The 26,801-nt window shown below is 29.4% G+C and overlaps 1 protein-coding gene across 1 annotated transcript; it reads right to left on the bottom strand.

The window, feature by feature from the left end:
• Nucleotides 1-28: 28 nt before the first annotated feature.
• On the bottom strand, nucleotides 29-26,801 carry LOC113511771 (uncharacterized). Its single transcript, XM_052897158.1, has 6 exons — nucleotides 26,547-26,801; nucleotides 14,476-14,681; nucleotides 8,753-8,888; nucleotides 6,460-6,593; nucleotides 4,838-5,042; nucleotides 29-2,935 (listed from the first exon to the last, which is right to left on the bottom strand). Exons 1-6 carry the CDS (start codon nucleotides 26,590-26,592, stop codon nucleotides 2,841-2,843), a joined length of 822 nt encoding a protein of 273 aa, XP_052753118.1. The 5' UTR covers nucleotides 26,593-26,801; the 3' UTR covers nucleotides 29-2,840.

Raw genomic sequence — 26,801 nt, 5'->3', positions numbered from 1 at the left:
TATTAAAAGGTTGCCAAATGAAAAGCACTTTGTAACAGATTGTTCTCTTTATATAATATCAACAAAAGTATGCCAGTAAATGCTAATTACAATACACATTAACAACGAAAGCGAATGTGTTTCTAATTAAGGTATATTACATTGGAGACTGTGAATTTGCAACTTATATCATTGATATAAACAAAAAGATTAATTATTCCAAATAAATGTTAGGTAAATATTTATCAATCGTACATGTAATTAGTATATTGTACCACAATATAGACGTTATGTTATCATATCTAGTAGAATAAATAATGTGCAGTTAGCTCGTATTTTGTAAGCTCTGATGCATTGCAAAAGTTTTATACAAATTTTAATTACGCTGTAAATATGAAAGAAACTAGTTACACTAGTGACTTCATATATCTGATCTGGGAATTTATTGGACTAGTATAAAAAAAAATCTATGCCCTTTATCTCAAATACTAGGGATATGACTGACGACGGACAAGGTGCCAAGAGGTAACAAACAAACTTATTTTTCCAACATAGCAAGGTTATCAAGAATAATAAAGACTCAAATTTAAACATGGTATATATTCTATTTAAAAAATGACGACATGGGTGAATGATGGAATAAGTGGGCAGTATATTAAAACTTAATTTCTACTGCCAATTATCCTCAGTGTCTTAGAATTTCATTTATTAAATTGACTATTTAAAAAAATAATGATAAGTGATTATTCGATAAAAGTAACTAGGCTTTCAAACTATTTATTAAAATATACATATATTACGTATATACTGTGTCGGTTACACCGTCGCAATGGAAATGGAGTTCAAAAAACTAATAAATGCCTACACAAAACGACGTCTCTATATTTCGGTGATATGTTAGAAAATAGACATAATTCGGGTTATTTATACTTTGGTTTTATTTATACTATTTGTCCTGTTGCGTCTATATATTTTTTCAATACAAAGTTTAGACACCTTAACTGTATCGGGTGCCGCTTATTAATATTTCCTAACGTGTTGAATTGCTCGCTTCATAATTCACGTGTAACAGGGGTAAAGTTATAACATTATGCTCGTTTTTGTTCTGGATTCCGATTTTGTTATTCACACAAGTTTTAATGGAAAGTTAGTAGACTAATAATCTTTTTTCTGAAATTATTTTATTATTAAACAAAATTGATGCGTACATTGATTCTTTTTGGTCGTTCTCAAATAACAACACAACAAAATCAAGAAAGACTGTAATGGAAATTGTTGAAGTTTTATTTTTCTATTCCCATCACGACAATAATTATTCTTTGTTTCAAAGTAATAGACTATTACACATTAAAATACAGAAGTATCGAAATTCTATTGAAACAAATGTGAGTATTGCAATTTTGGTGTTCTTGTAACTGTAATCGATAGACAGTCTAACAATGATGCAATGGTAGATGGGTTTAGCGTTTACGTTAGATACTACGATCTACCATAGACCAACAGCCTTCTATGATGACACATAATAAGTATTATACTCATTGGAATATTAAATGAATAGCGTAGCGCATAGGGCACAAAATAGTTTAAACTGAATAAATTGTAACGACCTTAACTATAATATCGAACATAGGTAGGAATATATCCTCTCAGAGGACAAAGAGTCTTCTGTTACTGACATGTACTATCTAATCTGTGGTAATTTAGACAAGTTAACGCCTGTTAGCATCAGAAATAAATGTTGAAATGAATTATTAAAACAAAGCGTTTAGAATTTAGTATTTACCTTAATTCTTAGATATAATTGCCATTTGATTCAAATAATTTATTATTCGGTAATTTTAATCGATTTTATTACATCACTTTTTTTGCAAAAATACCTTCACTAAAGTTTTTACTTAAATAACCTACTCGACATAATGTGTTACTTAAATTATTATTATATATATATATATATATTTTTTTTTTTATATATATTTAATGTTTAGAAGAAATCATATTATTAATTCATTTAGGTATTCGCTTTGTTATTTTATTTTACAAATAAAATTTAATATCTATTTAATGTATAATTACATTATATATTTACATTACGTTGAAGTATTATCTAAGAAGGCGTTTCTAAACATTATTTACATTATAAAAAAAAGTGGTATTATTTTAAAATAAAAAAAAAAAAAAATTTTACACTTGGTTGTCAAATTGTTTTATAAAATCCTATACATTTTATTTAATAAAGATAATAAATAAATAATAATAAGTAAACATAGGTACTTACACAAATGCTAGCATTTACCTAATCAATTACAGATATGTATCGAAGACTTATTATTTTTAATAATAAAACAACATATGTTTTTATTATTTTCTTAAGCTATAATTATATATTTTCCTATTTAAAGAAAAATAATAAATTAGAAGGAATCGTTGTAATTATAGAAAATTTGTAAAAATTAAAATTAATATGATACAAAAATAATCAAGTATTTAAATAATAAAAATGGAAATTCGTTTACGGGTATGGATAATGAAATTAAAATTACTCTCAAATGTAATAATTTGAGTGAGGAAGTTATAAGTGTGAAATCAGAAATAGTCAAATTGCTGTTCTATATTTAATATTATATTACAAAATTATAGTTCTAATATTTAAATAATAATTCTTAATTCGTTCAAAACATTTTTTGTTCAAATATGTAATAATGTGACATAACTTTTATTTTATTGAAGAATATAATATTTAACAAGTCCATAGATTTAATTAAAGTAAGTTGTATAAAATCTGTTTAGTTACCAGTCTATAAAATAAATTGAGAGCCATGCTCACCTAATCACGTTCCGTTAACAAAATCAAAGATAATTTATCACGTTTCCAATTGTGTTAGCAAACTAAGAGATACAACGAAGCAAAGTGTTAACAGCATTACGTTTAACGCGGGCGCTTCGCTTGAACTCCTCACTGGAACAAACAAGCTTTGTTAGTCATTGAACGATAAGATTTCTACAACTAATTATTGAGTAAGCACTAGACAATCCAGTAGATAAAAGTATTGAAGGAAAATAAGATCTAATCTTTAGTAATAGATACCATATACTTGTCAGGTTGAAACGGTAAGTAAAACAATAATATTGAGATGATTTATAACTTAATAATGTAAGATAAAAATGGATAACATCAACTTTTTAATAAAAAAATATATTTTATTTCTGAAACCAAGCTCTGCAAACTTGGACATGCAGAGCGAGCCGAAACGGTGTGACGTAAACACCGTACTTACATCCCCTTCAGGATAAATTTGAAACAATCAGACACTACATATAGTAAGTTCATTAAATTCCCATTAATCAATTATAATGTACATATATACATATAAGTTATGGCTATATGTTTTAGTTTCCTATTAACCAAATTTAGGTATGTAGGTATGGATAGACGGTGTTGAATTTCCTGTCCACAGTCGTGAACTATTAAAGTTATCTAAGTTCTATTCACAGGTGAAACTGTATGCAAGTATAGGTGTAACTTGAACATTACTAACCGGCAGATTAGTCCCAATATTCTGGGAAACTATTGACATCCGTTTATAACATTATTACTAAACCGAGTTCCAGATCGTTACTGCTTAATAATTCAGTGGGGGCGTTACGCCCCTTAGACTGTGTTCACTGAGCAGTAGATACGTACTTAATTTTATTTGTTTAGAAGAAAAGTTGAGTTAAACTCATGATTTTGAAATAAAATTCTGCAACATAAATGGCATGCATATTTTTTTATTTTATTTAATATCATTATGATTATATACGTAAAAGAGATTTGAATGCATATTTAGTTATATATATATAATTATTTTTTGTTTGTTTGTAACTTTATTGTATAGTAAAGTTTTAAGTTATAGCATACAGAGTTCATAAGAAAATAATGAGTAATGGCTGACTTATACCAGTCAACCTTTGAATATCTGATATAAATTGTGAATCGGTAGAGACAAAAAATAATATACCTATTTAAAAAAAAGTTGAAAATTTAGAACGGCAAACAAGCTGACGGCTTGATAGAAAGTAGTAACCGTCGCCTATAGACATGAGTAGTACCATGGACATAACAGAGTGTACTGTTTTGCCCATGATACCCCATGCGTTACCATTCCCGAGGACTCAGGTGTTATTCCTCTGTACTCTGTAAATTTATTGCCATATCCCATCCTTCAAACCTAAATACAGCCATGTAAACACAACTGCTTTACAGTAGAAACACGAATGGGACAGAAGTGCCCAAGCAAACGACTTTTGTACAAAGGTAGAGACATGTTAACTTATAATTAAGTATACAACTTAGTTGATCATATTTCAAAAGTAAACAAATAAATTCTAATTTTATGTCTATAAAAAAATTTTACGTCTATCACGATATTGTCAAGTTATTTAGTAGAGGCTCAAAATTTTTGGTTGTTTTTCGAGGCATGGAAAAAAATTTCACTCTCCAAGTTTCTTTTATGTAACTTAAGAATGGCAAACTTGTTGATAATCCAGCTTACGGATATTTACTGACATGATCAGCACTACGGACCTCACAGAATATACCATGATACCTATATATGTATAGTGCATGATTAAATTGAAACGAAAACATCAGAGCAAGGTGGAATGGCAATGCTTAAGGCAGCGTTACAATTTCTCACGCTTTAAACCGAAACACAAATATGTAAGCACAGCTACTTGGCGACAAAAACATGAGTGGGACAAAGGTACCCAAGCAGATGACTTTTGTAAAAATTATCCCTCAGGATATACATATTGAGAATATTAAATTATATTTATTGAGAATATTAGAAAATACAAATAAAAAATAAATAAAATTTACCTAGTAGCATAGCCTCTTTGCTTTCAGCAAGATGGCTGTTCCCCACCACGGCTTCACTGCCTTCACGCCACGCTGGTGCTACGCGTGCTGTGCACCTGACCTCCATAGATCGGCCAATGGGGACACGCAACCCCAATGCTGTGGACATCAGGCCGTGGGTATAATGCGTTGGTGGGTATTCCACAAGCATATCTGGATCTGTCACCTGTGAATAAAAATTTCTTAGTTTATATATACTTCAATGCACCCGCTAATAATATATGCAGACATATCTATATTAGTAGAAAATAAATATCCATAGTCGAGCTTTATTCTTATATTACTCCCAAGAATACTTTTCCACCAAACCCAGCGTGAAAAGAAGCATTAATGTTTGACATTGAGTCAGTGGGTAGTACAGTATACAATACACGTATGTGACAACAAACAAGATAACATACTAAACACCGCTTTTTATAAATTCTTATGAAGAAGATGCTTTTAAAAATATAGAAGGATTACTTTTATATATGATATTTTATTTATGTCAGAAATTTTTCTTTTTCCTTAAATCATACTCGTATTTTCACGTACACTTCGTACATATTTACTTTATTATTAATATATATATATATATATATACCCCTTAAGGACTGCAATAGGAGTAAAAATTTGTATGATAGTTCTATTAGAATTAAAGCTATAATTATGATACTTTAGTTTTAGACTTCTGATTAGAAATAAATAAAACACTTTTTAGTGTTTTTGGAATTTTTTTCCCTAAAAAATTAGATTTCATCTAAACCAAATTTGTTAATTTTAAATAAGGAAGGCGTAATTTTACATTTACGTTTTTTTAAGAAATAAACTATTTAATTAATTTTGAAAATACTGTTTTCCTAAGAAGATAAAGGTATGTCCTAATATTATAATAAATGTAATTATTACAAAGTTTATTTCTGACATCTGCTACTGTATCAGTAATAAATATGATTGATAAATTATTTCAAGTAATTAACTATTTACTCGATTTAAGTAAATTAAATTCTGATTTTATCTATTGAGTAGTTACACTACGTATATGCATGGCAAGTTCTGGGTAGGACACGTATGTGCTGCCACACGACACGATATTGAGACTTCTATAACGAGAGACACCATGAACGTTACAGAGTGTTTATGTGTATAAGCAATGATTACCACTCCTTATTATGTGGGCTGTCAGGTTGATTACCATTGCTAGTTGAATGAAAAGTTAACAATGTAACAAATATTTATATTATTATATCTTTTGCGTATTTATATATTATTGTTTATTTATTTATTTTTAGCAACAACTTCCGTATTAGATTATTAAACAAACAAAAATGAATCCTAAATATGTAAGTATAACATTTTTATATCGTCATAAGAGATGCCATTTTAATCCCATTGTAAAAATACTGAATCGTAATTACTAAAGCTACGGTTCAGGGTTAAGAACGTGCTAACAATACACCTTTCCATCAGGTAGGTCACCAGCTTTAATTACAATATCCTTTGGATAAGAAAGATTGATAATACTTGCATTCTTACTCTATAATTACAAAGGTTTATGTACTGTATTTATGGTTTATATTATACAGATTAACTAGACAACAAACCTTTTCGCCATCTATATCCCAACTAAGAACAGCAGCTGGATACGACCGTCCCGAAGTACAGTTCAAGAACATTGTATCTCCTCTTCTATTTTCTTGCTCGTTGCCGGTTATTCTAGGCCCTTCTCTTGGCAGATCTGTATCAAAACGAAACAAATTAATAACAATTTCCTAAACTATATATTTATACAATCTTAGTTACCTATAAAGTGATGAGTAACAAAAATCCAAACAAGTTCAGAAACTATAACATATTTACAATATTAGTAGGATTTCTTTACATACCATTGGGATTCAGCGAGGAACAAAGATTTGGAGGCTCTGATAGCTTTACCTCGATAAGATCTTTGGGTATATTGTAAGTAGAAAGTATCCTCTATTCGTGAGAAATTGGATTCTATTTCCACGAAATTCAACTCTTTATGAATATCAACTTTTTCCTTCCCGTTAGTATTATATATATCATATTTACTTTTAAAAATGGTAAATGCACATGTAATAGTTAATGGATTTTAATAAATATGATTAATGCCTAAACTACAATATTTGGATCAACGTGAATTACTGTTCAGATATATTTAATACTGGCTACCTCCAATGAATAAAATGAAACCAAATCATTCTTCTTACTATTATGTATGGGGATTTTTTAAATTTTTTTTTTCTTTTCTCTTATCCAAATATTTTATTTTATACAAACCTTGTTTGGACAATAACAAATACAACAAAAAAATAATCAGCCAAATAGGTACAGTTATTCTGAAGTGATGCACTTATGTAGGCTTTTGATATTTTTATTTACATAGATTTTGTTCAATAAGTGTCTTAATCTGACTCTTTTAGGAAAATGTAGGAACATTTCCTTTGAATTTACAACAGTCCATTGTGATAATAAGTTTCAATATTTTTGAACGAGTGACTTTTTATTATTTGCATTAAAGTTTCCAAATGTTTTTTTGATTATATTTCAAAATATTCAAAATACTGAAAAATATTAGAGCATTTTTAAAATTCTCATTGAATAATATATATTAAATAAAATGTATCTATTTAGTTGCATTTTACAGGCAATTTAGATGTCATCAGTCTTAAGGTAATCTTCTTAATGAGAAAGTAGCAACATTTTCTTTAAAAAATAAATTAAATCTGGTATTAGTATTGCACAAAAGTTAGAAATAAAATGAGGTAATTTTTATTTTCAAGACTACAAAAATACCCACTAAGTAGGTACTTAATGTATACGAATGAAATACCGACATAGGATTGGACGAGATTACTTAAAAAATAGGTTATGGAAAAGATTACTTTTAACTTGTAAATTTTTCATATTTTTTAATAATTTATAAATAATAATCATATAATGACACTTATTACAAAACCTTGCTTAGATGTTTAGATAGATGTTATTCAATTATATATAAATACATAAATACATTTGAATTCAATTAGATATAAAGAAATCGAGGATTTACATTTAAATATACATGTATCATACGTAAACAGTATCATTCGTAGGTAATGCATTTGTATGGAATAATATGTAGTTTTAAAATATGTTATGGTGAGTAGGTACATTAGTTAAATTACTTTTTTTTTTTCATCACACAAATGTGCGCTTTGTATCTGATACAGAAAACATAGGTATGTGTCAATTTCATAAAAATGTATTTTAGTGCAATGATATGTTCATGCCATATTAATTTAATCCAGATTTTTTCCATGCTCAATTCTATTCATATCTTGACCTGTATGTGTATATAGAAAATTCCCTAATATGAATATATATAGAACAAAATACGTGCACTAAATCTGCATTTAAGAATCTAATAGTATGGAATTGGGGGGAAAGGGAGTGTTAGCAACCGAGTTTGATAACCCCATTGCTAGCAATATGCCCTATTAAGTCGACCTCCAGGTGGTTCCCCTTGGAAACCATCGTGAACAATTCTTGTTGAATTCGTCACGATGGGCTATTTCTGTGACCTGTTTCATATACCTATCATTCCCTCACTGGTGCCCCGTCGGTGTATACCGATAGCGCGGGTGGGATTCCTTTATCACCCATTTAAAAAAATAGTATGGAATACCTATTGGTCTAAAATATACAATTTATTTTTGAAATAAACAAGTTTATTTATCTCATCCGATTATGAAATGAGATCCATAAATAAATCTCATATGCCTTCGAAACATTTTTATGAAACCGCTGTACGAAGATCATCAAATTAGAGAGAAAATGACAAAAACAATCATTCTACTACTACAAATGTAGGATTATGTTTCTTGGCAAACTTACAAATTACTTCCATTCTGCCTTCATCGGCGGCAGATGCGAACGAAGGCGCTTCCGCTGATACTTCGCATCTGTACACGCCGCTAGATTTTAGCATCAGCTGATGTAGAACCACTCTTCGGTCATCTGATTTTTGGAGCTGTGCAAAAATTTCATGTTTTAGGCAATCAGTCAAACAATGTATGATCTTTAAAATATAAATAGTAGGTGTCTATAAATATTATCATGTAAATGGTTATAAATTACAGAATTATATATAGAGTCTATCTAGTCTTTGCAGTTTGGTTCGCCTTCGATCTTGCGAAAACTCTTACAACATAAACTATAAAAAAATTTAGAACAACGTACGTATGTGAATAACATTTCTAGAGTCTTGCAGGAGCGAAACCTTTGCTCGATGTAAACTCAATTGCAAAGATATTAAGGTGCCGATTCAAACCATGCTTGTTTCAAAACACTTTTTATTCATACAATAAATATTAAAATCTACAACCCATTTATCAATACTGGACACAGGTTTTTTCTCATAACAGAAGTAAATTAGCATACAATTTAGTGCTATTATTTATACTGTATTATTATCATGCTGCTTTAACGACATGAAACATTAGAAATTATATATTAGAATATTATAAAATAGAAACATAATTATTGCTGTCTACTGACAAATAAATGACAATATTCAGAAAATACAGATAGGTTACTGATACATTTCTAAATTAGATATATTTAAAACAAAATGTTATCAGTTCTGTGAATCTAGTGATCGGTAATCATGCGTATGCATTCGCATATGAAAGAATAAGACGCCGTCCGTCGTTGTCTCGTTGTAGTCTCGTATTAAAGAGCGAAAACGAATCTATCAATGAATTCTGCTAAAATTAGTCTAAGGGGTTTATTTACGATTTTAAACAAGTAATTATTTTATGTAGGTATTAATAGTAGGTATAATAATATATTTAGATTCCATCAAAACAATCAACATCAATTATAATCAAACCATAATTTCTATAAAATATATCCAGGCATTAATTATATTGAACATTATAATATTATATAGAAGTATATGTGAATAGTTCCGATACTCGTATGGATTGTCTGGCTTCCCGTTCATTCCGATCTACATCTTTTGTCAGAAATTCGCCAACGATGTCCCCATTGTGAGTTCGGAATAGACAACCCTTTTGTAAAATGGATTTCCAACAGCAGGAATGCCTTTAGTATTATACGATAATTTGATAGTACCGCGATATCGGATCGTGGAATACGCGATATATTGTGAGTGTATTCATATAGTTCTACCGTATTCAGTTCTGTTATTCGGAACAATAATAGAAAAAAGTTCTTTTAGTAACAGATATAGAATATTCTTATAGTTTATTCTTAAATAGTATAAATAAAATATATATGGCCTCTAAATTTATTGAAAATCTCTTTGTTTATTATCATATCAGTCTTTAACTGTCCACAGCTGAACAAACGCCCCTAGCTATTGGAGGGTTTCGTTAGTAGTTACTATGCTTGGCAGGCGGTTTGGCAATTGCAGTTAGAGCTTGGTGATATCTGAAGAGAGACGCTGCTGCCCTAACTTCGACCATTAATTTCTCTTAGTAACCTCTTACGACATTCACGGGAAAGAAAGCCTATTCTATGCCGCTACCATACGGCGATATTGCATAAAATATGTGGATATAAATAATCATAAATACTAACAGACATACATAGACATAAAAATAGAAAACAAAAACTATACATGTACAATAAACAAACAAACGAAATATGTACAATAGTAGAAGTTTATGTAATTACTTGACAAAATCTAACCATACGCGTATAATACATACAGAGTTGTAGATAATTGAAATATATCATAAGTAAATATATAATAATATCAAAGTGAGAACAGGAACACACACCCATCATTAAAAAAAAAACTTATTTTCACTAATTGAAATTGGTTTATAAGGAAAATTAGGATAAACTTAGGAATATGAGTATATGTATGTAAATTACGTACACTCATATTTCTAGGTTTATTTAAAATACTAAATTCTTTTTTACCAGCAATAGAGTAAAAATACAAAAAAAATATTTTTTATAACAACATTTTATTTCCATTTTGTAGACTATGGTTTATATTATGATGGATGGGATAAAATGTATCCGTCTTATTTTGAACCGTCCAATGTTTTAGTAAATATAAAGTACGTTCACCTACAGTAATATAAAAATATAATTTCAATTGTTCTTAACAAGAAAAAAAAAACTTTCATCTTTTGTGTATATTGTTCATTACAAAAAGAAATTAGGTATATCATTTATTAAATAACGTAAAAATATTCAAGGAAGTTGCTAGATTATGTTTTCCTTGAGGGACATAATAATGTGTACACTTGATTTTGTAATAGAAAAATAAAACCTGTCCCTGAAATGAAGTAAAACCCTTGTCATTTATTTGTCAATAAAACAAGTAAAAAATTATTCTCGAAGGTTTTTGTCTTTCGTATAAATGTTGATGAAAACGTCATATACATTATTCAGAGCGATGGAATAATTCAATGTGAGACATACCTCTTCGCATTCTTACTAATATTAGAAATGAATTTATTTATTTTCTACGATTTGATGCTTCAACGGCTGAAATAATTGTCATGATAATAAGTACAGATGGTAAAGAACATCTCTTTTTGACCAATCGCTTTTTTTAACCAGGTTAATTACGTTCTAGTCATTTTCGGTCACGAGAACGAAGACGCGGGTAAAAACTATCCTGTAATATTTTTGGGTCGGTAATTGATATACATATAATTCATCTGCGTGAAATTTTCATTGATAGAGATAAAAAGTAGAGACGTAAGTGAGTCAGTAAAAAGCCTAAAACCGAATCCACACTATAATGCCGACCTCGGTTCACTCACGGTCCGATCTTGGCCTGGTTAAATATTGTTATGTAAAAACTTGTCTGGATTAATTAAATACATCCATACTATATTCCAGTTTGTTCCAGTTCCGATCAATCTCAAAGTGTTACTACTTACCAGACTAAGAATGGGCCGAAATGGAATTCGGCCTATTCCGTGCCCATTAGCTATATATCGATATATTATCGACTGGTTGTTCCTAGTAGTGTTAAAAAATATACTTGCATTCACAAAAATAGATAGTTTCGTAACATAACATCTTCATGTCAGCTCTTAACTGTCCACTGCTGAACATAAATCTCCCCCTTGGGGAGTTTTGCCAGGAGTTGCCACAGTTGGTAGGCGATTTGGCAACCGCAGTTTTTAGAGATGTTTTAAGAGGGACGCTGTCGCTCATCTTTCGCCCTCCTTTAGACGGCTGTTACCACACCCACGGGACAAAAAGGGGTGGCCTATACTGTGCCGGGACCACACGGCCAACAATAACATAACATGCCGAACGTTAATTGTACCTATCAGATATATACATATATTATTTATTGAACTTGTAAATTACAAAAAAAGTACATTTAAAATATTGTGAGGTATTTATTGTAAGATAATATTTCTGAGAGATAGAGGATAAACATCAACACTCACTACATAGTCTGGGGATTGATTCTCGCGTCCCGGCGTCCTATAACCTAAATGGTCACATATACAGTTTCAGAGTTTTCTCCAGCGAATGCACAGGTTGTATATAGAAATAGCTTCCTGCCGTAGTTTACTCTAGAGATTTGTAGTATGAGATTCTTAAAAAAGGGCGTAATAAGCTTTCTTCAAAATAGGCAACGTAGACGTGACAGCTCTGCCTTTCTAGGTGGTTACGTTACTATAAAACAGATTTTTCTGCTAGATAGTATATTCATCATTTACAAAGTAAATTTTTACACTGTGATATTATTATGGTAATATACCATATACCATACCATATCAGTCTTTAACTGTCCACTGCTTAATATATGCCTCCCTCTATTGGAGGGTTTTGCCACTAGTTACCACGTTCGACAGGCGGGTTGGCAACCACATTTGGACTTCGGTGATGTTTAAAGAGAGACGTTGTCGTCCATTCCACGACTATTAAGTTTCCTTAATTGGCTTTTACGACACCCACGGGATGGCCCATTCATGCCGGGAACAAACATCTTTATAATTAGATTTAATTTTTACATTGTGATATTATGTCAATACTTTCGATTATTTTTTTTGTCTGCGACCTAAGGTTCTATGAACAAGTATTCATTGAGATAACTGTCCAAACTATGAATTGAAAATCTTTGTATGATATCAACACCTTTACGGACCGTGGGTTGAAAATAGCAGTTCAATAACGCGACGATAAATAAAAAAATATGATTGACACTTATATAGAAAATATTTCTTGTCGTTGAGCTATATCGATCAACGTCGAGTGCTGTTATATTTTGCATCCAAAAAAATTATACCTTTATTACAATGAAGTAAATTTAAAAGCTTTCTACCTGTAGCGAGTTTTTTAATATCTATAAATATATATATTTTTTATTAATTATTTTAAGATATATAGGACTTCTGATATTAACAGTCTCTTTGAGGGAACTTAATGAGGATGGGCAGCAGCGTCCCTCTGAAAATATCTGTAAATCCCTAATTACGGTTGTCAACCAGCCTTCCAAGCACAGCAACTACTGGCAAAACTCCCCTTTTATGCTTATAATCAGCAGTCGACAATTAAGGGCTGAAATAATAATAACTAGAGATAATATCATGATGGGCACATTTTTTTAATTACTCATATTTGATAACAGAGTTTATGTAATTCGTCGCAATAAGTATTACTAGGTACATTGTTTTTTCGTGAATCAACTAGTAAAGTGTGCATTGATGTATGTAGGTTCCAAGAGTAAGAACGATAGAAGACCAGGGTAATTTATATATAATACAAGAGACCGCATGTATTATTTTGATTCTATTTACAAGAACTGTAATACTTCAATATAGAAATGGTAAATCATCACACACATTTAACAGTATTTTCAAGTGGCTTATAAAAAGAGAATATTATAAGTTTGCCTGTATGTTTATTGAGACTGTTACGTAATATTATTGCTAATTCACAATCGATTTTCATGTTTATTTTAGTGGAAAAGCTTTTTATCGTGACATTTAACGTGATAACCATAAACTTGTTCTGTTCGTATTTATTACTAATGATCCTGACCGGTTTCTTATGGACACAGATAATATAATACTATACTAGGCATGAATAATAAAATAATATACTTGTATAGTTTATATAGGTGAAAGAAACTTATAATCGTTTGAGTAGTTTTTGAGTTTATTATTATTATTGAGTTATACATTATAAACAAACAAATAATCAAGTCTTTCCTCTTTATAATTTTAATATAGATTTCATCTGATAGACTATTAGCTTGTTGGTTTCGACTGTCCAATCTATAGACAAAAGTGCTGGGTCCAGAGATATTAATGAAGATTGTCGTTTCATAACATAAATGGAAGAATTTGTGGCGGTTGCTGGAATATATATGTTTATGCAAACGAAGCCACATTTACTAGCTAGTATCTATATATACATAAACGTCAATTTAAATTAAGTATAATTTTTATTTATCAAGTGAAGGATCCCTTAACTTAATTAATAGTCTAAGTAAGGTTTTAATTGAAGGAGAGTATCGTCAACTTTAACTGTATCCTACTTCGCTAGTTCTGGCATTAACCATAGCAATTCAAATAACGTTGGTTAGTCTCAAAATAGTTACTTACATCAACTTTGATCCCTTCTAATTTGTATGCATGCTTCGGTGGGTCGAACTTTGGCATGTACCTGTAGAATTCTTCGTTATCTCTGTACCATTTCACCGAATATAAAGTGTCCGAACCGAGTTCGTAGTCGCACTCCAACTGTGCCGGCTGTCCTCTCACCCGATATGTTGGAATTGATACGCGAACTATTCTTAGTAACAGCGACTCTGAAACAAGAGAACAGTGATTTAAGTACTAACTGAAGTCGATGTTCAGACGGCATAGGTATATCGCACTAATTGTAATCCGATGCTATGTCCACGTGTATTTATAATGTTAATTTAAATATCGTGTTTCTTAATATTATCCTGCATACTTAGTTTATATACATAGAGTGTTTCTATAGAATTCTCTCGAGATAAACAGGTCAACTTTTTCATACAATTTTGCGTGATAAATATGTAGTTACGAGTGATTCCTTTATAAACTGTATATTTATTTTGTCTTATAGTTTTTGCATATCTTTAATGCGTAAACACTTATTTAATTAATTAAATAATACATCAAGATACTTGTTATGCGTAAGTATATAGAACACTGATTAAAAAAACGAGTCAGCTAATTTGACAATTAGCTGACAAATAGTTGACCCGTTTTTGAGGATCTATGCTCTATCTATATAATCTAAACCTGTATATTAGGTAAATAATATACATACCATAGCGTTATCTAAGAAATTATATTTTTACAACTTTTAGAAAAATATCCTTTAAATTCCTGCAATGCAATATTAAGCAAAAGAATATTAATATCGCAACAAATTGATATTGTATGATTTTGCTTGTGAATCATTTAGAACGTAACAAAAGGTCTAAAGTAAAGAAAGTAATATCACTGCAACCAGCAACGAATCGGGCATATTATCGACAACCGATGGAGAAAAAAGATCTCGCGTGGCAATACAGAATATAAAATAAAAAATTACAGGGAATGTTTTAAAAATCGGTTCAGAATTGATGAAGATATCATGTGACAATACGTAAAAACTATAGATCATGTTAGAATTTCTTCTTTATGAAGACCTTTATGGGTCATGTGAAACGATATCTCTGGTTTTATATCATCCGTAAATGTATTTTCAATTATAAAAAATGCATTCTATGGAATTTTCATGTAGAAAGGAACGTAATAAGCTTAAAAAGTCCAATGGCGAATGACTGCGTGAACAACGGCAATGTAGAAAGAGAAACGAAAATATTTCTATTACGAACACTCGTTGTTTTTCTGAAAAAAAAAATCCATTACGGAATAAACCATTTTGTCTATATTAATAGTACCTAATAATTATCGTTTTCTTACATAGTTTTGATTGAGGGTTGAACATTGCTTTAAAAGCATGTCTGTGATTTCAATTTCTTTCTATGTGAACAGTATAAATACTTTTAACTATACCTTTGATTTTTTTCACCTAATTCCCAAATAATTAAAGCAACCTATTTTTAAGTTTATATTTATTTATTTACTTGTTATAACTATGCTATGATAAGTTTGCCTATGGCAATAATACCAATAGTACTTTAAAAGATAGTCTTGTAGGTGTTTAACATTATAGCTTATTCAGAATAACTCTGGTTTATGTACGTCTAAATATAATATCGTCCCCACAACGTTTATCATATCAACACAATAGAAAGACAGTTGACACTATATTGTATAGCTGAATATTAAAAGGTCACCCTTATAGATATAAATATAGATAGACAGCCTATGTATCCCAATATACAGGAAAGCGTACCGCTATTAAACTACTTCCTGTGATGCTATTTATTTATTTAATAGCAAACCTCCTTTATCACTAAGCATTTTCAAAAATATATCGTTTATATATTTTGAAAAATGCTTAGTGCAGTAGGACGTTCAAAACAGAAATCATTAGCATCTTTTTAAGAAAGTTTTGAATAAATGAAATTTTAAATTTTTTAAAAATTTTACTCAAGGGACAAAAGTCGAAAAACGGCAAATTTTTTTATGTTAATTAATAGTGGGATGCTTGTTTCTTAGGAAAATGGTTTAAAATTTTTGACATAGGTTTTTTTCGCGCGGAAAGTTGAATTTGAAATTTAGCTCAAATTTAAGTATGTTTATTTGAGATTATTTAGGCATAAAGTTAAATATACTGTCGCCGCATCTATTCAAATTTATATCTACGGTCCTTTTATATCCAACTTCATATATAGAATATATATATCAAGTATATCTAAACACTGAAACGTTGTATTTATTTAACATATTTACAACCCTTTAATTTTCTTTTGATTATTTTACAAATGTAAAATATACTTAAATTCATTAATATTAGAGTTATAAAATATAACTACAGTCTTCTTTTTTTTATAACAAAATCATAATATTTATGCATAAATCAATCGTCAAGATTTTTGATATACATAGCATTAGAGATGTGAGAACATAAACTACTTTTTATCTCAGCTAATCAAAATATCTCCATTATGCGAATAAAATAGCAAAAAAAAAAAAACTAATAATACAAAATATATTTAAATAAAAAGACTAGTAAGTATATTATTAATTTCCTTTATTAACATCCTAAAGTTAATATGAAACCAACACATTACATAAAGAATTATTAAAAACAATTTTAAATCAATAAAGATATTGCCTAATATATACATCATTAATTATTAAATTCATGTACATACCAAAAGATACAAAAGAATTTACTTCTTTTGGTAGCCTTTGTAAAACAGGATATATGTACGAGTACATAGACAACTAGCCTATTTTCTTATACTCAAAACTTACAAAGTTAACACCTCATAATAAGTATAATCATAAACCCACCAATATAAATAATTGGTAATATCATATAATAATAAATATTTTATTGTTTTGGTAGTGTCAAACTACATTGGTTTATTACTAATTAAGTTAATCGATAAATAAAAATAAATAAATTTATGTACATATAGAAGAGGAAGCTGACTGATTTGATCATAAATCAACACACAGCGGCAACTGAAAGATTTAGAATTTTTTAATTTTACAGTTAGATTTTTTACCTACATAGCGTAGGTGAATGCTATATAAAGAACCTAACAGAAAGGACTTTTGAAAATTCAATCTCTAATGGAGTAAGATGGAGGTTGAAAGGTTCTATTGAATTTCATCAGTTTGGAAGTTAGGCACGTGAAATTTTACATTTAGGCTGAAAACAAAATTAATATATTTATATATGAAAGTTAAAGCGATCGAAGCCGCAGGCAAAAGCTAGTAAAATATATAATCTGTAAAATTTTTTGTTAATAGTTATTATTATTAACACTGTTAAATATCATATACATAATATTATACATAATTATACACTAATATAATTAAATTGGAATTCATAACTAATGGATAATAGTTGTTTACTAATTAATGATATTAAATATCTAGTTTAATATTAAAATATGAATATAATATTGTGTTTGTATATGTAACTGATAATTTATGTATTTCATAGATATCAAGTTTTTATTTTAATTATTGAATACGAATACATTGGTATTAGATTAAAATTATTTTATTAAATTCTGGTACCATTAGTACGTGGCACTGCCAATACTCTAAAATTGACCATCATTACCATTGCCAGGAATTACACAACTTTCTTATTAGTTATCAATCTCCAACTGTTATTTCATCCACGCACGTTTTGCGACACGTGTTTTATCTATAAATGAGGCATCTACAGGTAAATTAAAAAGTCGCTGCTCGGGGCCTAGTGTTAACTGTTCGGTATGCAAACTGCAAATGACAAATTTTTCAGAAAATATAATCCCTTGCTACGTAAAATAAAGTGAACTTTATTATCTTACTTTTACTGACAAGATTTTATCCGCATATTTCGTTCGCATGTCCGGGATATGTTCACGGGCTGGAATAAAAAAGATCCTGTGTCTTTCTCCATCCTGTAAACTGTTAAAGTACTAAAAGATAAAAAACAAACTCACCAGAATTATATTAGATAGATAGATAGATAGATACTCTTTATTGTTTCTTCCAAAAGATTATATATTATTGAGGGTAGTAAGAATTCACGAGAGCAAAGACGACAAATAATATTAAGCGATTTTAAAAAGAGGCGGTAAGTACGCATCTACTCATACCACTAACTTTTTGTGTGTTATGCAATATCTTTTCTAATCCTAAAGTGACATTTATATTTTTTTGCAACTAACAGCATTTACTCTCATGTCTAAGAGATAGAATAAAATTGTATCTGCAATATCGATAAGCACTTGCAGTATTTCGGTAATAGAGTCAGGACAACTGATCTATCTTAACTAATGACCTGTTGAGACAATCAACCTTTAAGAGTAAAACATTCCCTTAGGTTAATCGTATTCATGGACCGTGTCGTTTCTCTGTTCATTTAGGATTATGTCATCATCATCATCATATCAGCCGTTACCTGTCCACTGGTAAATATAGGCCTCCCCTATAGATTACTTTAAGGAATGGTCTTGAACCACCTATATCCACTGACTCCTGCAACGTATTTTAGGTCGTTACTCCTGATAAAGTGATGTCCTGGACATAGAAATAATATGGACAAATATAATAATATGAGCATATTCAATGTGTAAAAGTATTATTGCAAGACTACTGCCTATAAATGTTTCTAACTATAAGATTCAGCTATGTACGAGTAGTCACATTTAGTTTATTTTTTGAATTACCTTCTTGCATAGAAATGTAAGATATGTAGAATTTTTCATAACATTATTTTAATGAGTCACTGAGATAAATAAGTTATATGTCTGTTCATAAATTTGACCTATTGATAAAAATATCAAATATGTAATAATATTTCAACTTCAATGTCAACTAAGTAGTTATTTTGAGACTCGTTGAAATTGAGAATTTATCTCGATAAAAGTTCACACAATTCAATAGTAAAATAGATTATTAAATTTCTATTAATATATAATAATATTTTATTTTTTATGTATATGTTTTATATATGTTTTTCTTGGTATAATTAAATATAATTAGAAAATATATATTATAAAAAGTATAGTAATAGAGGGAAAATATCAGTAAATAAGCAAAAAGGTAAATCTACAATACATCAAATTGAAATCTATCTATATATTGTTGACTGTTACACTATGTAGACTATCTGAGTATCTATAAGATTCTCCATAGCTTGGTATCCTGGAGAATTAAAATGATACATAAAAAACGTTATTATTATAAATGTACAAATTTTTTATGCAACGTGGAATTGCTAACAATCTCACTGATTTTATCAAAAAGTGACATAATAAACGTCAACTGTATCTTGATTCCACTTGCATTTCTGCCGTCAAGCAGCTAAGCTTACAGGTCTGTTTCACTTTGAAGGGTGAAATAAAGTAATTATATAATAACATGATACGGTAAGGTTTGTAACAGCTTAGTCGCCAAGAGCATTTCATAAAGGACATCAGATTGCAGTCTGTTATCCATGGTGCCGTGGTGGTTTTATTCAGTTGTATAGAAGTATAGACTACATAAATACAGCAATACCTACCTATATATAAAACTTTCTACTCCCAACAAATAAATCATAGTTATATATAGCAAGAGTTATTTATATATAGTATACTTCTTTTCCTAACAAACATCTGTATCTATATCACTAAACTGTTTTTGCTATAAATTTCGTGTAGAAACTCCGATTCGTTTGGATGGAGTCCAAGTAGGCTCCCTAGAGCCTACATAAAATAAAAAAATTACCAGCAAGTATCATGTACATCATTGTAATATCTGTTTAAATTTATGTCTGTATCTGTCTAATTTTACATAATGTCTGCAAAGATTTATCCTGAGATCCGGTCCAACCGGATGGATATAGCGAGGTTGGATTACACGATGCGATTGTCATCAGATCTTCACAACCCTCAGGCGATATCAGACCCAACTCAATCAAATTCAAAAGCACATTACAACGAAATATTAAATACTTCGAAGATTTTTGAAATAAATATTCAATAATATCATTATGAAAGTGCCTATTAAAAATAATTTAAAAACCTTTTACCACAACGGCTTTCATTAATATTCGACTATTCATTGACAGTTCGATCGGAGAAACAAAATCATCTAATAATTGATTGTGTAATCTGTAATACTATCGATTATTAATAATTACTCGATAGTATTATTTTGAACAAGCTATTTCTATAAATCAATAGTAATTGTTACGAGTTTATATTATTATTATAACATTATGTGACTATTATGTAAGACTAAGTTATCTTCGATTAATTTATTTGATTATTAACACTATTCAATATGAACTATTCATCATTAGACGGAAGTTTTAATTTATACATAAATAGGATTATTAAAATTTTAAAGCGGAGGAACAGACTTGATTTCTATTTATTTCTATTCTCGTTTTAATATTACCAAAATATTTTTCTTATTAAACATCTACATAATAATAATGAGGAGATGATTCGCAAAATTTCGAATTTCTCAGCTATAAATTAGATATTATAAAACTTGGAAAATTTGAAAATGAACATTCTCGTAAATTCTATAAAAAAAGCAACTTAATCGTTAACGAACTAATAAAAATAATTACTTACTTTTTTTTTTAATTATAGGTCAATCATAAGAAATCCTAAGAATTTGTATGTATCAATGTACCATAAGAAATCCTAAGAATTTGCTATATTTAAATCGAAAATTATTAATTTCTTTTTAATTATATAAAATAGCAAAAGATATCACAAAATTACGGATTATAGGCCAGAGTACTTTTTATTATATTTCAACTTCCGTCAAAAAAAAGAGGGAGTTCTTTATTCTGTTGTATTTTTTTAATATGTCATGTGTAAATAGATTGGCAAAATTCTAATTTTATCCGAGAGGATATACCTTTAATTTAATTGCTTAGTTTTTAAATCAAAATAACTGGTTTTAACAATTCAAAATAGATTCAAAGTTTGTAAGTTATCAGTTACAGTACAATAGTTTTTTAAAGATATCAATTTCATTTTAAGTATTTTATTTACTTAATATATTATTAAATGCTTAATTTTCAAATAAAACAGGAATAATACAAAACAGCTATTCCAGTGAGAGCTACCTACTTCGTACAAATAACTCTATCACCATTTATTTCCCCGGTGGTTTGTGTAAACTGGACTTTGAAACAATCATTTGCAAGTAACACAGGAACCTTGTTAACCTCAACAAACTTGTCCTGTTTAATCTTTGCAAGTATAGCCTTAACTTGGTGGTGCTACGACGTCATCAAGGTAACATAACTGTTTTAGTCAGTTAATTCTGTTTATCCAGTTTAATGTACAAGGTTCGTAAAGTATAAATACATTTGCGTCAGAAACTTTGTTTTAAATTTCAAGTCCATTTATGTGTAATTATAAGATTACATTGTAATAGCTGGTATCATTATAATTTATTTTGTTGTAATAGTAATAAAGTAAATAACAAGTTAATAGTAAAGATTGTCTTATACAGGGCTGACATGCATTGTGATAAGGTAAGTTATAAACTAAAATGGATATAGCATACACTGCTGATATAGTAAGTGATAAAAACTTAACTTCAATGATATAATGATTTAATAATAAAAAAAAAACCTAAAATATTAACGAATGGATTCGCGACTGTAAATTATGATGGAGTAGTCAGTTCACTACAATTAATAGTATTCACTAAATAATTATGTATATATACGAGTATATATACAAGTAAAAATGGAATAGTAACTTATCTGCGCTATAGGTATACGTTGACAGAGCACCAGTAAGATTTTTTTTATACGACCTAGAATTGCAAACAAGCTGACAGCCCACCTGATGGAAAGTGGGAACCGTCGCCTATAGACATGAGTAGTACCATGGACATAACAGTACACACATAAAATGTTTTACCCATGATATCCCCCATGCGTTGCCATTCCTTAGGACTCAGGTGTTATTCCTCTGTACCCTGTAAATTCACGCCATATCCCACCCTTCAAACCGAAACACAGCCATGCAAACACAACTGCTTCACGGTAGAAACACGAATGGGATAGAGGTACCCAAGCAATCGACTTTTGTACAAAGTCTCCCTCTGGTAAATTATGTAGTAATTAATGTAGGTCAATTGGTTTATAATGACGAATCCCCATTGCTAATAATCCCAATCACACATAATATGTTAAACCCCAGTAAATCACGAAGGTTTAAATTATTATCGTAGTCATTGCACTGCAGTAATACGTATACCACTTACACTATCAAGGTTATTGGTTGTTATAGATATGTTTAAATTTCGCAGAAGTACTATGTTTAAGATGTATAATTTACGTATACATAACATATATACATATATGTAAATTAATGCGTGCGGGGCATTAATTAGCTAGTCTATGATTAGCTAGAGATTGCTGTTGATGATAAAACGAACTTATGGATTATTTCTATCATAGTAGATATTGTTCAGACAATGAGTAACAAACTTGGGCGAGATGGGATTATTAATAATGGGGATTAGTAGCCCCATTACTAGCAATAGACCCTGTCAGGTCGACCTCCTCGCGGTTCTCTTTGGAAATCATCGTGTTTTATTCTGAAATCATCACGATATACCCGTGATGAATTCAGATATTAGATAATAACTGACCTGCTATTCCATTCAATTAGGGATATATCGTTAGCGCAGATGATATTACCATTCCATTATTGTCTATTTAAAAAAAACCATCAAAACTTTAAATGTAAGTAGGTACTTATAGAAAATAAGGTGCCGGCAATTTTCTGTGATTGTTACATGGGACAAAATTTTCTTTTACTATTTTATAAAATATTATTTAATAACATGACGTATTTTGTACTCATATAAAGCATACCTACTATTAATATTGCCAAAAAATGACATATTTTTGTTAATTATTTATATATTTAGAATTACCAATACTTTTTACATTTATACATTTATGTATTTTTACAATACAATATTTAGTTTCTAAATGTACAGTCACTTTGTTCTTTATTAACAAATCATGGCGTTTTCACGCCATGATTTTTTAATTAATAAAAAATTACATTTCATGACATCTAATGTCAGACATTTTATGTCAGTTTATTTTTTGAGAACCGTGAATTTTATCATTAAAACGAATTCCTGTCACTCTTAAACAGAGCTCATGGATAATAAAACTCTCTTTTGTTATTTTTTTTTATATATGTTTGTAAGAATAATAATCATATTTGTTGTAGTAAAATTTTGTCTTTTTTATGTTTTCATAGTTTTATATAGCCATTATTATTATGTTATTGGATAAACGAAAAATGTATAGATGACAGACAAAAAGACAGATGTCGTTTTAATAATCGTTATAATCAATGTGAAAGTATATTGTTACATTTTAACGCTTTAACAATTCAATTTGTGTCACATTAGTCATATTTATGTACTCGTATATGTATATATAGTTTATGGTGAAAGACGTAAGTTACTTTTACCCCAGCAAAGAGAACAAAAACAGAGGCACAGTTGTTGAGGCAATGTTTTTTTATCTAAAACTGTTTGATGTCTTAGTGACTCAAGTAATCGTTATGTTAATTAAGTATATCAGTACATAATATAACATATAAGAGGCGACTAAGGGAATTTAATGATCGGAAGATGGACAGCAATGTTCGTCTTAAATCATCATCAAAGCCTAACTGCGGTTGTCAACCTGCCTGCCAAGCGCGGCAGCTACTGGCAAACCCCCAAAGGGAACCTATTTTTAACAGTGGACAGTAAATCTATACTTGCTCAGCACCTAAGTAATAATATGAATTTTAATAGCTTTATGACGACTACACTAAAATTTCTATGATTGTCTCGTGTCAGATTTCAGATCCTTGAAACTCCCAGCAAACATGTCGAGGTAATCTTTCTTTATTCACGTACCTCGTCTACGCAGATTATTATCCTGATCAATCAGTCACGTGGATACAGTTGGAAATACTATAAAAGACGACATATAAACAAATTCTTAAAGAAATACTGAAATAATATTCGATAATATCAACAACAAATATTTTGAAGCAAGGAAACTACACGAAGTAAAATATATTACTTGGAATCGTGTAATGCGAGTGCTGGAAAAGAGAACAGTAGGAACAAAATCCACCGTTTTCTTCCATACTAACTCGTTTATTTTATCGGACATTGAAATCTAAGATATTATCAGCTGTTCTCTTATATTACTTTACACATTATGTAAAAATGCCATCTGTTCACTCGTTTCCTTTTAAAATCGAGCTTTTTATACGACTTTAAAAGAAAAGAGGATGCAATTTCTGAGATGCATGTATACGAGTATATGTATGTGTATCTCAATAGAACAATCTACATTTGTTCGCGCTAAAGTCTAAAACCACTCAATCGATTTTAATGAAATTCTGTAAATATATATTGTTAGATCTTGCAAGTTAGGATAATTTTTATTGTCGTAAAAAAATAGGCCCAGTAGGTGATTGTAGGAGGCAAAACAACACATATTGGGTCGGCTAGTAGTATAATATACTTATTTTCATTCATATATTTATTTTTATATCATTCTTAAGACTGTATATTGTGCAACAATTTGAGTATTATTTCATTTCTTTATATATTTGCTCTGCAAGAGTTCTCTTCTAAGAAACCCAAAGTGGAAAGGATGATCAGTGTGAGTGGGTAGAGCGGTGTAGAGTACTGTAATGATTTGTAATGATTTACAAACAAAAAAAATCTAGTCAAATTTAAGTTCATACATAGCCAATTACATTAGTTAATTAGTGTATATTTGTAGACAAAAATATTAAATTATAAATAACAAATTGAGTAATCTTTTACTATTTTTATCCGGCTTTGGAATAGGAAGGATAGTTTACTAGTATTTTTTTCTACATAATATTCTATTATAAATCATAGAAAATTACTCCTGCAAGTTTATTGTACAAGATTATTTTTCTGACCTAATAGACAAATTACCTAAACCTAGATATGTTCCGTCATTGTAAAATAATTAAGGATAGTAAATGATAGTAATACCAATCGTGTGTGATACTATATAAGATGATTGTTATGCATACATGACTGGGAGAATTTAATTTTATTCTGTACACAGATGCAATTAATGAGTTTTAGTAATTATAATACAGGATTAAAACGCATACAAAGTTATTTATGCAAATTTGTTTTTATATTCATATTTTTTTAGATACAAAAATGTCAGCTTGTTTGCCATTCTAAGTTCTATAAAAAAAAAAAAAAAAAAAACAACCTAATTATATTTTAGAGGATCAAAACCTATGGTAAACACTGAAATTGTCATTTCACTGTTACATTAAAAGTCATAAAATTAATGGTAATAAACCCAATTAATGCCTCTCAGTGAAATTTTGGAAAATGTTCATCACGTATTCGCTGAACGGATTTTAATGAAATTTTGTATACAAATAGAACATAATATTCTAAATTAACACGTAGGGTCTAAAGTTATCCAATAGCAGTTATTTATATACGTAGACGAAACCGTAGTTTAAAATTAGGTAAGTAATAGTTTCTGCATTTACGACATTTAAGTATTTTTAACTTGAATTCAATTTTAGAAATGTTTAAACATAACTCTTTTCATAAACGTTATTAAAATAAAATATTGCTAATAAATAATTAATGGGTTGAAAATTTACTAGTACCTTATGTTACATAATTATAACATAAGTATTTCAATTTTATTCAGATAATATTAAAAATAAAAAAAACTGTAAACTGTATGTGCAATAATAAATCACTTGATATCTTTAAAAACTTTATAATTATATTCAATTTTATTAAAATTTATATCTATAGACAAATTTTAACGAATGTTTTCATTTAATAAACATGTATGCCTCTTGGCGCCCAACTTGAGACTCAATTTCCGCGTCGATTTCCATATAAATTAGGCATTCTAAACTCAAAGAACATTTTTTCGACAAATTATGATATTCGTCACTTAATATATTACATACGTAAAAATATAAACTGCTATTAAATTATATTTGAATTACCTTTTATAAGCAAACTGATAATCGCCAATAACACATACATCCTCATTAAGTTTTTATATAAACAGCTGCATCACATATCACATAAGATATTCCTTGGTGCGATTGTCATACACTTAGTCACACACGTATTTTGCAGCGGCAAATGATAAAGTTCCAAGTAGTAATAAACTGTGGTATACGTAATATTTGTATGTTGTTTTTAACAAGCAGACGTCCGCCCCAACCGGTGGCGTGCACACAACTGAGCTTAGGCTT

This window comes from Galleria mellonella, unplaced genomic scaffold (genome assembly GCF_026898425.1).
Source record: "Galleria mellonella isolate WM207_F2 unplaced genomic scaffold, CSIRO_AGI_GalMel_v1 utg117, whole genome shotgun sequence".
Lineage (NCBI taxonomy): Eukaryota > Metazoa > Arthropoda > Insecta > Lepidoptera > Pyralidae > Galleria > Galleria mellonella.
Note: the sequence above shows the minus strand (reverse complement) of the source record. Positions and strands in the feature narration are given on the sequence as shown.

Bases quoted from the DNA above. Each gene is read 5' to 3' on its own strand.
- LOC113511771 (XM_052897158.1), bottom strand. From the start codon at position 26,592: ATGAGGATGTATGTGTTATTGGCGATTATCAGTTTGCTTATAAAAG. The intron at 8,889-14,475 runs GTAAGTAACTAT...ATTTTTGCACAG, and splicing joins TAGAAGGGATCAAAGTTGAT to CTCCAAAAATCAGATGACCG. The intron at 6,594-8,752 runs GTAAGTTTGCCA...GTTTTGATACAG, and splicing joins AGGCAGAATGGAAGTAATTT to ATCTGCCAAGAGAAGGGCCT.